The sequence below is a fragment of the Cervus elaphus genome, chromosome 12 (genome assembly GCF_910594005.1).
Source record: "Cervus elaphus chromosome 12, mCerEla1.1, whole genome shotgun sequence".
NCBI classification, from domain to species: domain Eukaryota; kingdom Metazoa; phylum Chordata; class Mammalia; order Artiodactyla; family Cervidae; genus Cervus; species Cervus elaphus.
The window spans coordinates 45,255,145-45,267,560 of record NC_057826.1 but is presented as its reverse complement, the minus strand read 5'-3'; the positions used below and the strand labels follow the sequence as shown (position 1 = coordinate 45,267,560).

At 36.6% G+C, this 12,416-nt stretch overlaps 1 protein-coding gene across 5 annotated transcripts in view; it reads right to left on the bottom strand.

Moving 5' to 3' along the window:
• UNC13C (unc-13 homolog C) overlaps window positions 1-12,416 on the bottom strand; it is a 647,876-nt gene that overhangs the window by 378,903 nt on the left and 256,557 nt on the right. For 4 of the 5 annotated variants that reach the window (XM_043920107.1, XM_043920110.1, XM_043920109.1 and 1 more), the window contains 3 exons: window positions 10,114-10,192; window positions 9,074-9,079; window positions 7,849-7,920 (listed from right to left, as the gene is read on the bottom strand). In XM_043920107.1, coding sequence (XP_043776042.1) covers window positions 7,849-7,920; window positions 9,074-9,079; window positions 10,114-10,192 — 157 coding nt within the window. The remainder of the gene's footprint in view (window positions 1-7,848; window positions 7,921-9,073; window positions 9,080-10,113; window positions 10,193-12,416) is intronic. The other variant, XM_043920111.1, reaches the window with a different exon arrangement.

Sequence of the window (12,416 nt, the reverse complement as noted above, 5' to 3'; positions counted from 1 at the left end):
CAGGAACAAAGCTTGGTTGCCTCCATTTGCCACATACCTTTTCTCTCCCCCCGCCCCCATGTTAACCAGTGACTTAACTAATAAAGTACTATTTTTCTTTTCGTATTCCCTCATAGGAATATGCAAACCATCATTTTCCTACACTTAAAAACAATCACATTTTGATCATTCTAGGGAAAAAGTATGCTTTCTGTTTTGAAGTGTATTTCATGTGCTTAATGCATGCTTTTTAGAAAAGAAATCAATTTACTGCCCTCTATGTATCATTTTGCTATTTCTGGACAAAAGCATCAGAAAGATTTGCAGAGCAAAAGTTAGACAGAATGTGACCTTTGAAATTTGTTATGAGGACAGAACAATGGTAGAATAAGTTCCTGAGCATAAAAACAGACATAATTTCATGACTAATTTTTTAATCAGACTAATCATTACATAAGATTGACACCAGAAGGTAAAATTACTCAGGCAAAATTTTTATAGCAGAAAGTACAGAGACTAAAAGTTATGTGCCTCTACATGGAACACTTTATGTAATTTATTTTTATTCACATTACCACTGACTTTAGTAAGTAAGAGACTGATTCCAAATAAAGAGGGTAGAACAGTGATAAAACAGATGACTCAATAATTTAAGAAGAGGACAATACAGGATACACACTTTAAAAGATAATTTTGTTTCATGCCAAGACATGACAAGGAATTTGATCTGAAACAAATTAGGACAAATTCATCATGTCCTATAAGTATCGGTTTTTCTCCAATTCAAACTTTCAAGAATATGTATCTATAAAGAAAGTGGTATAAGATGAGTAACTTATTAAATATAAGAGGCCAAAAATAATGTGAATTTCTCCAGTGGGGGAAACTTTGGACATTTTAATGTGGAAAGGTCTAGTTCTCATCAGTTGGGGCAGAGACTGAGTTTTTATAAATCTTCTGATAGAGGTCATGAAAGAGAAGGGAGAAGGATTAGGATATTATAAAAGGAAAAGAGGGAAAGGGGTGAGCATCTCTCTTAAAGGGAACCTATTCTACTGTTTTCTTTAGTAACTTAAGAAAGTCACTCATGCATCAATGGAAAGCCGTGTAGTGAAAGCAGACAATCATAAATAATAATAATATTTACTACATATTTATGTGTCCAAGGGGCTCCCTGGTGGCTCAAACACTAAAGAATGTGCCTGTAATGCGGGAGATCCAGGTTCGATCCCTGGGTCAGGAAGAGCCCCAGGAGAAGGCAGTGGCAACCCACTCCAGTATTCTTGCCTGGAGAATTCCATGGGCAGGGAAGCCTGGTGTGCTACAGTCCATGAGGTTGAAAGAGTTGGACATGACTAAGCAAGTAACACTCACATTTCACCATGTGTCCAAAAGGGTTGAAGTGCTCTCAATTTATCTCATTTGATTCCCCAACAATCTTCTAGAAATATCAGTATATTCATTTTATATATTGAAAAACTAATCTGGCAACCTAGCCAGAAAAAAACAAAAAACATTTTCCTGTTTTTTGTGGGAAAAAAAAAAAAACATTTTACTATATAGAAGGGGCTCAAAAGAAACAGATTCCCCAGTTATCTTAGAAAGTTTTTAAAAAGGAACTTAATGAGAAAATTACAAAAGTGGATTCTCTGGAAACCTAGAAGATATGTTTGGAATCCAGTTAAAGTCCATGGGCTTTGACCTTGGGCTTTTCATATCATTTTCAGATATGACATTCAGACTTGCCTCCTACCTAACGTGGGCACTGAAAGTAGTAACCAAAGCCTAAGTGCTTTCAGATCTTTATATATACGTGTGTGTGTTTGTGTGTGTGTGTATTTAAGACAGGACTATTGATCAACTTTAAAAAATGAAAAGTATTTTAAGTAAATATTTAAAAAAATTATCTACTTCATTTAAATAGTATAGATAACTTCAATCTATTTAATGGAAAGCAGGGAAAGTAAAGAAAACTCAATCTACAGAAATTAGACCTAGAAAGGAAATAGAGTAAAATGAAGAGAAATAGTAAATTTTAAAAAAAGTAATAGAAATAATTCACCCACAATATAGAATTCACCCATAAAAATGAAAATTCTGTAATTAAATTTTAAAATCAAGTTGCTTTTCTATAAGATATGAATAAAGACACAATAAAATGTAAATAAAGGGCTAGAAAAGGTTCTATCAAGGAGGTTACTAACCTAATTTAGTGAAACTGAAAACAACTCAGTTATCTCAAACTCTTTGCGACCCCATGGACTATAGTCCATGGAATTCCCCAGGCCAGAATACTGGAGTGGGTAGCCTTTCCCTTCTCCAGGGGATCTTCCCAAGCCCAGGATCGAACCCAGGTCTCCTGCATTGCAGGTGGATTCTTTACCAGCTGAGCCACAAGGGAAGCCCAAGAATACTAGAGTGGGTAGCCTATCCCTTCTCTAGCAGATCTTCCTGACCGAGGAATTGAACTGGGGTCTCCTGCATTGCAGGCAGATTCTTTACCAACTGAACTAAAATTTAGTGTAGCTGTATTAATATCACATAGAATATTTTTAAGGAAAAAGCATTAAAAAGATTAAGCATTAAAAGATTACTAGGATCACTAGCAAAAGTTGAAACAAATTATTAGGGATATAAAACTTATGTACTAAAAGAAAAAAGCTCCAATGGGATATCTACAATGCTGATCATATATTAAGCTATAAAGCAATCCTCAAATAAGAAAGACTGACGTACAGTCCATCTCCTCTGAATACAATGCAGTAACAAAATAAAGCCCTATCTTTGGAATATTAATTAAAACACTTTCCATATAACTGATGAGTCAAAATATTAATCACTGGACCATTTATGAAACAATTCTATCTAAACAACAATAAAAGCACTATATATCAAAATTTGTATGATGCAGCTAAAGTATGCTAAGAGGAAAATGGATAGTTTTAAATGCATACGTTAGAAAAGACAAAAAGAAAATTAAGTTATACACATGTGGTTAAAAATATAAACAAAAGCAATAAAATGATAGATATAAAATCTTTGAAGTTTGGAAGGAGGAAGAAAATGAGAAAGGAATACACAGAGGGTGGAAATATTCTCTTTTCAAAGCTAAGTGACGGATATACAGGTGTTTGTACTGTTTTTCACTTCGTTGATGCTGTATGTATTTTGTGTGTATGCAATAGTTAAAGAACCTGATGCTGGGAAAGATTGAGGGCAAGAGGAGAAGGGTGCAAAAGAGGATGAAATGGTTGGAAGGCATCACTGACTCAATGGACATGAGTTTGAGCAAACTCTGGGAGATATTGAAGGATAGGGAAGATTGGCATGCTGTGGTTCATGGGGTTGCAAAGAGTCAAACAGGGCTTCGCGACTGGACAACAACAATAGTTAACAGCAACAATAAAAATTAACAAACTACATATTCAGCTTAAGTGAGAAAAATAGCTTCAGGATAAATATAAACAGTAGAAGATGAATTCGAATAAGACAAGAGCAGAAATAAATGAAATAGAAAGCAAATCAACAATATGGAGTCAACAAATGCCAGAGAATCTCTTGTATACTGATTTACAAAAGAGAAAAACGTACAAATAAGATAAAAACAGCTCAAGCTTTTATGAATGATACAATTACATGAACAATTTGATGGTATTCAAACTGAAAATTTAGGAAAAAAGACAACCTTTGGGAAAAATATAAATTATCAAAATTGACTCAAGAACAAATGGTTAAATAACAGGAATAGAACTGTTACACTAAATAAATTGATTCAGTAGTCAAATAACTACCTTCAAAAAAAAAAAAAAAAGACCCAAAACAAAACTACAAGATGCTTTTAAGAGGCAAATTTTGTCAGTCTTTCAAGGGATAGCAACACTCATTTCACATAGATCATCCCAGAGAAGTGATGAAAAAGAAAGCTCTCCAGCTTAACAATTTATTATTGACGCCATGATTGTTCAAAGACATGGTAAACCATAAGCCATTTGACTAATGAATGTGGGTACAAACATTTTACATAATTAGCAAATATATGAGAAAACTGAAGCCAAGAAAATTTTAGTAACTTGCCCAAGTTCCTTCAGTTAATAAATGGTGGGCTTGGACCAACACTTTTCTCAAGCCTAGGACCATGCTCTTGAAGAAGGCAGGAAGCAAGACCAACAGCAACACTACTTGTAACGAAGCCCCTGTGAATACTCCTGCAACCTGTCCCTCAGTTGCAAAGGCGACAGGGATGCACCGGGCTCAGCATGTACTCTGCTTTCTTCACCTTAAGTTCCTACCTTATTGCCCTGATGGCCATTGCTGTGCCTCGCAAGACATTTCCTTAATTCTCACTCATTGTTAAATAAGTATTATTGTATTAATTTAAGGATGAGGTAAACAAGTCTCAGGGAGATAAAGTATAACTACAAGAAATGAGTTCTGCAAAGCAGTAAGAGGTGGAGCTGAGATTCAAGTTCAAGTCACATCACTTCAACAATCATTCACGTGGTTTGAAAGGATTCCTGTTTCTGAGCAGGACCCCAGACTCCTTGGCTGAACTGTGAGCCTTCAACTTCCAGACTGAATCCCAGATACTAGGCAGGTGGTTCTGACCTGTTTCCTTCTCCTATGTATCCTTCTAGCGTCATGCTAGGAAGAGGACCCAGGTCTGATTTCCTGATCACTCTCACACCTAGTTCTTGCCAGTCTCTTTACTTTGGCCTGAAGAAGGACCTCTATATCCCTAGACAAATCAACCCTTAATGAGAATTCATACACTCTATAAGCACGTCCTTAGGCCAGCCTCCTAAACATGGCCATCAACCCAGATAGAACAAACCATGTTCGAGAATCTCTTTTAGCCTTGGTGATTTGGGTTCTTCACTCTGAGTTTCCTATAACCATCATCTAAGCCTATCTTAATTTAAATACCCCACCAACTAAGAGCTTCTGCTAAGAACCATGGCAACAGTCCTTGGGTGACTGTTACCTCAGTTCTCCTTTCACTACATTATAAGCATCATGGCGGCAGGGATTTTTAGATGAATTGTTCTCTGCCTTATTTCCAAAATCTGAAACAATGCCTGAAACACAGTTAGGCAATCCATATTTCTTAAAATGTTGAGTGGATTTATTTTCATTGTGCTACTATTGGGTCCAAACCTAGGAAATTATCACTGAGAAAACAAGTACAAAGCTAAGCAGTACAGTGCCAGGCAGATTACTGTGTATGAATACCAGATTGTTATTCTGTCTTGTGTTATTCAACCAGATTGAACTATTTAGAAATTGTAGGCCTTAAGGGCTAAATAGACTGAGATTCCCAATCAACCCCAGTATCTCCTTATGGTGAGTGGGAATTGGTGACGGATGGAGCACCTGGCAGTGATTTGCCCACTGCCAACTGTGTGTCAATGGAGATGGTGCTGGCCTACCCACTGTCAACTTGCCTCAGATTTTAGAGCACTTTCCTTCCTTGGAAGAGATGACTGAGCTTTTTACTGTACATCTCTTTAATTCAAATAGAATAGGGCTATTAAAATAGAAGGCTACCATTTTTCCGCATGGCCGAGTCATTTTTCTTCATGTAAAGGCAAATATTTCATGCTTCACATTGAGGGTGCCTGGGACTTGTGGCACCAGGAGCTAGAAATTATTCACTCCAGCATTTATATTAGTTGCCCATGTAATGACTTAATGTGACAGCTTGTCAAGAATGACATTTAATATGCCTGTTGTATGGAAGTCATATTTCATTTGCTTTTTGAGACACTGGCCCCAGGGAAATGGGCTTTATGAGTTTTAGCAGGAACTGTTGGGCTTGGTTCATCCACCCAACACTCACACAGAAAAATTTTTTACAGAGGCCTTCTGAAACTAAAGAAAATGAATACTTTTAAGTAAAGGAACAGTTGATCAATAGCTATTTTAACCATACAGTGAGGGTGTGCTCTCTGTCAGAGCATCAGAAAATGTAATGGCATTCCTAATTTCTATTACTTTCCTCTTAACTTTTCATAGGGATGAGTATTTGTGCTTTAAACCAAAGACCATATTTTAAAACATGTCTATCAATAAAAGCCTTCCATTTTGATTATTTCCTCTAAAGCAAAAGACTGGATACTCTGAGATTCAGTTAGCAATACAAGGCTTTTTCATATATCAGAGAATGTTTATTTTCTCTTGTATCCAAACTACACTGGAAGTATTACATGGTATCATAAACCCAATAGATAAAAATAAGCCCCTGGGAAAGCAGTCATGTTTTAAAAATACCATGGCACAATACAAAATGTTCTGAACGCACCATAGCACCCAGATATTCAAATAGACGTGTACTCCTGCTGATATATATTGGGTTGAGGAGGGTTTACTGATGCAGACCTAGGAAAGGTTGGCTTTGGGTGGAAGATGACAATGAAAGAAGAAAATGAGAAATATAAATGTAATTAATGGTGTTTACATGTCAAGTATATAGAAATTTAAAACAAGCAATAGTAGCCATGTTTTTATTCTCTAAGAAAGACAAAGTCTCTAAAATTGGAGGAGGTAGAGTACACAGTTGCAATAAAGGGGGGCACAGATAAATATTCTTGGATACAAGCCCAGTGTAGTGGCTGGCAGGATGCAGTTACCATGGCACAACATCCACTGCTCATTGGAATTAGCTGGGAGTGTGTGTGTGTTTTTGTTTTTGTTTTTTTAACCCTTCTATCCAGGTTACACTTGAAGCCAGTTAAATCATTCATGGGAGTGAGACTCAGGCATCAGGGTCTGAAAGCTCCCCTAGGTGATTCTAGATGGCTCAGAGGGTAAAGAATCTGCGTGCAGTGCAGGAGAAACCTGAGTATGATCCCAGGTCGGGAAGATCCCCTGGAGAAGGGAGCAATCCACTCCAGTATTCTTGCCTGGAGAATTCCATGGACAGAGGAGCCTGGCAAGCTACAGTCCATGGAGTTGCAAACAGTAGGACATGACTGAGCAATACACACATACACACACACATACACAGACACAGACACACAGGCAATTCTAATGAGTGAAATACAAGAATCCCTGATCTAGATACTTGCAATCTATTTCTACCTTCTAATCATGTTGGTTCTTTCATTCAATAAGGAATTGACAAAGCATCTATCTCACGCCAGACTATGTAGTAAGCAATTTAACAAGAACATCAAACAAGATACAGTTCTTACCCCCATGGAGTCAAAAGGGAAGGTTTATGCAAAATAATCAAATTGTACTAACAAAAATAATAAAAGCGCCAGCTTGTATTTATTATATACTGTACCCTAGCCTGTGCAAGCATGTTAAACACTTATCCAATCCCTTCATCTTCTGTATTATTATCACATCACTATACACATGAGAGAACTCAGGCCCAGAGAAGTTACATAACTTGCCAGATACAATAAGCTAATTTAGTGATCCAAATGGGACTCACCGCAAGCAGCTTTCACTCTTAACCATACCATCCTCTGGAGGTTGTGATTAAATGCTAGGAAGGCCCAGAGGAAGAAACAAATAACTGAGCCAAAAGAGGAGGGGGTTGTTTGGGAAAGGCTCAAAATCGAGGCAACATGTGGTCTATGTAGAAATTTAGCAGGAATTTTCAGGTGGATTATAACAAGCAAACTGTGTTTGGATGAAACAGCATTTGTAAAGATGGAAGGTACATGAATATTTGAGCAACACAGGATAATTTGTATGATAGTGCAGCTGAGGCTTTGAGGAAATTTGTTCAGGGTGAGACTTTCTGCATGTTCCCAGTTATTCCTAGAACTTTGGAATAAACATAACAAACAAGCAGCCCAAGCAGAATGCTTTTCCCCAGACTATGATCAATGCATAGTTAGTAGCTGACTCTGCACCTACCAATTCCTCATTGTTTAAAGATGGCCTAATCACCATAGCCAGGGAGAGTCCAGACTTCCGGGCAGCCAGGGTCTTAAAAAATTAAAACAAACAAAAAAAAAAATTGTGAGTTACTGATACATGAAGTGACTGTTATTCACCTATTACTCAGCAGAAGATGAAGATGTAAGAGTACAGACTATCACTATTCATACTTTAGGTAACAGGGACCTACCATATTCAGTAGTCAGCCAATTCATCCAGAATGTGGAATCACAGAATATTAAAGCTAAAAAAGTCCCTTTTAAATCATCAAACCTACACCCTACATTTTACAAATGATAAAACTGAGGCCCAGTAAGGAAGGCTGAGTAACCCAAGGTTTCTAGGCTAGCATGAGACTTCTAAAACATTGTTTTTCTCCAAGAGGACCATAATCACATGCCTTCATAAAACATGACCATTGACACAGAGCCAGCTGACCTCTCTGATAGCCCTGAATCACAACAGGTATTAGATGATTCTTGAATTGTCTATAGTTTCCTGAAATATGCTTCCATATCTAGCCAATGCATTTTCTTACCAAGTATCCATTTTATCAAGTGAGAATCATCATTCCCAGATTTGTTTTCTTCAATCAATGCTGGTAACTTAGGTGATTTCAAATAAGAGTTACATTCCTTTAGTTTCCCTTGTAAAATAGAACCATTATACTGCTCCCACTAGAAACATACATGACATAATGTATAATATACTCAATGGTACTATAGAGAACTGTGGAAATCAGTTCTACATGGGAATATTAAATATTCTCCCCCATTAGGAACAAAGGGAAGTCAGAGTGGAATAATTCATCTGGTCAGAAATATATCTACTTGGAGCCACAAAGACACTGTGCCTAGTTAAGTTCAGTACAGACCTAAGTGGGGAGGTGACTTTCCATCTGTCTCCAACCCTACCACATAAACTTATAGGGCACTTATCTCCAAAGATAGTCTTTTATCTCTGACAACTACTGTCCCTCAAATTATGTTTTTAGTCTATTTCAGTCCATATTTGCACTTGCTATTTACATAAGTTGTTCTATCTTTCAGAATTGAGATGTTAAATTCTTATAGAACCCAAACTTCTTGTATGTTTCTTTTTATTTCCCCACCATGTTCTCTTTGATCACATAAATAAATAAGAGCAGTATACATTTGAGAAGACTGCCAAATAGTAATTAAATACATTTAAAATCACTTACCATGGCCTGAAGAGTCCAAGTGATAGAGAAAATAAAATATAAATAATTAGACATATGAGAAAAGAACATAATAATGTTAAATAAGCCTAATGCTAAAAAATGATGTCACACTACAATGGCAGGAATCTGAGCTAACTGTACAGACATATCATGCTTTCCAGCATAAGATTTTTCCAGGAAAGATTTTGTCTTTTCTCTAATTTAAAGCTAAAGTGATGACCTTCAGATCAAGGCTTTCACAGCAAAATTAAAAATTACCAGTATCAAGAAGCTGTGTACATTGTTATAAAAGGGAAACTTCAGTTTCTCTGGGAGAAATATATTTTTCATGTAATAAACCATTAAGAGTATGCCTCCAAAACATGAAAACACTGTGAATGATAGAAAACATTTCTTTTTCCTGTTGATGGGCTATTTTTTCAGACTTTAATACAGACTATTATTCATTCTTTTCATTTCTCAGCAGTCTCCAGCATATTTCCTTATAGGAGAGTTTGTTATTCAGAGTTGTGTTCAGGGCTAATATAGGCTGTAATGACCTGGAAGCCATGGTTTTTTTTGGAGAGTGAAACAGCTTATTAATTTGGTTAGATTTGATCTTAACATAAAAGAATAAAGAACTGATTAACATTTTCTGCTTGCTTTATAAAATGTTAAAGATTATAGGGCTAAGGTGAGGACTTCAAATCCAGCCTTCCACTGCAAATTAAACTCGTGGTCATCTATAAAATTGAGCACATCAAAGCGCAATTGCAGAAGCCCGCCTGGCATGTTATGTGACTTCCTTTTTGCTCAATTATAGCACTATTTTAACTCAATCTGTAATTTCACCTAATATCAAAAGCTGTCAAAAGGTTAGAGCTATTTCCTCCATCTAATAGACTTTAAAGAAATATTAAGCCTAATGCTGCTAGCATCCAACTTCTTCTGTGTTTTATGCTATGAAATATTTACAGGCGAGGCATTTAACGAGAAGGACAATATGACATCTAATAAAGACAACGCATGCAGTCAAAATGAATTAAACAGGAGTGACTCACCACATCTCGTACAATAGGCAGAGTTTTCTTTCTGCGGAGATCTGGCATACTGTCAATACCATAAAGTCCCCGACCAGCTCTGAAAGAGGGGAAAAAGGATGATTTCAATGGGGAATAGACTTCCTATTAAAAAAATTCCACTGTCTGTAGTAAAAAGGCTGTGAAAGAAAGGTTAAAGGATTACCATACTGGTTAAGACAGCAGCAAAGATCCAAGACTCAAGGACCTTGCCCCAAAACAAGACACCAACTATCACACATAGTGATACTCTCCATCTCTGATATTCCATACTTTGAAGAATTATATATGGCCTGATTTGACACATTGTTTTATTGTACCACAGAAAGGATAATTAAAATTGTTAGGTATATGGAACTTTGCACCTAGTGGAAGAAACAGAATCAAACCAGTTTTGGTGAAAGTTTGATCTGTCTGCAATGATTAAAAAAAAAATACTTTTATTGTAAAAATACTATTTTTGTGTGTGTACATTGTGTCTTCACAGATTGAACCCCAAGCAGCATCTTAAGAATATACCAACATACTTAAAATACTAGTGATTATCCCAGTACCATAATTTCCACTTATCTGAATTATCCAAAGATAAATGCACAAGATTAAATGTTGTACAAGCATGTTCACTGCAACTTTTTGTACTAACAACAAAAGCTAGGTAACCTAAATATTCAGTAACAGTATACTGATTGAATGAATTATAGAATATTACACAATGCAAGTGATACAATCATTAAAGTAAATGAGTTAAATACCCATGTGCATATATAAAAAATACAGTATGTTAAGAAAGCATATTTCCATATTATTAAGTTTCCTATTGACCCTCATATGCATGGGTGCTTATATACACATGGAAAATGTCTAGAAATATATTCACCAAATTGATAACCATACTTACCTCTGTGGAATAAAATTGGATGAAAGAGAGAAGATGCCCTACGTTATAAATTTAGTAATGTTCAACATTTTTATAATAAGCATGTGTTATATCTGCAATTTAAAATAATTTTTAAATATATTAATATTTGTTTATTAAAATAAATTTCATAGATTGAATTTGATTTTTCTTGCATTGAAGCCAGTCTTTTTATACAACCAAAAAGGCGCTAACATCATTGATGATAGCTTCCCCTTCTGCTCACTTGAACTGCACAACTTCTGCTAACCTTTAGCTGAGAGCCAACTTTTGCACCAGAAATATCACAATGCGGACACAGTGTTTTAGCTGGGCAGCTCTGCCACTGAAATAGGCTGCAACAGCCAATAATAGGTTATCAGCATTTTAATACTCAGTTTTCACTGACACAAAGATTGTCTTTTCATTCCTGCTGCTTAATTTAACAAAGGCAAACCTTTGTCTTGTATCTCTTAGTAGCCAACTGTCTGAACTCTAATACTTCCGATTTGGTGATCTTGGACAATTCACAAAAATGCATCATCCAACTCATATAAAATAGTAGTCAGAGCAAAATAGTAATGAAGATGGTAATAAACAGTAATAATGTCATAACTTACATGTTTGAAAATAAGGACCAAATGCAGTAATACATGTGAAATATATTAAAACCACTGCACATGGTTGTGTCACTGTTGGTGATGAACAGAGTATACTTAAGGTCATGCACTTGAAATAAAAGTTACCTGTAGGTCACAGAATACAGGACAAGAGTAACTATGGGGCAGAGACCAAGGAAGAGGAAAGAAAGAATAGGAAGGAATAAAAGATGGGAGGGGAGACAGGGTGTGGTAGCTGGAGATGACATTTAACATTTAAGTGGTCCACCACTGAACCTGTGAAAAAGGAATTAATACAGCTTCTGTTGTCTGACACTCTAGAGCAGCTGATTGGTGGCTCAGCAGTATAGAATCTGCCCGCAATGCAGGAGACCTGGGTTCGATCCCTGGATTGGGAAGATCCCCTGAGGAGGAAATGGCAACCCACTCCAGTATTCCTGCCTGTAATATCCCCATGGACAGAGGAGCCTGGCAGACTACAGTCCATGGGTTTGCAAAGAGTCAGACATGACTGAGTACAGAAGACACTCTCTAGGTCAAGGGCTGTGATAGTCACGGTGACAAAAAGTGAGAATTGAGATCACAAAAGACTCATTAGCAACATTCTCTCATGAACTCCAAGAAACTGCAGAGTACAGAAGGGCAGTGTATTTTTTCTTTTTTTTCCTCAACACATCTTCAGAAAGACCACTGCTATCTCAGTGTGACATCCTGCTTCCCTCCTATCTTCTTCCCATATTCTTCTCTCCCTGCTAGTTCATGTTGAACCT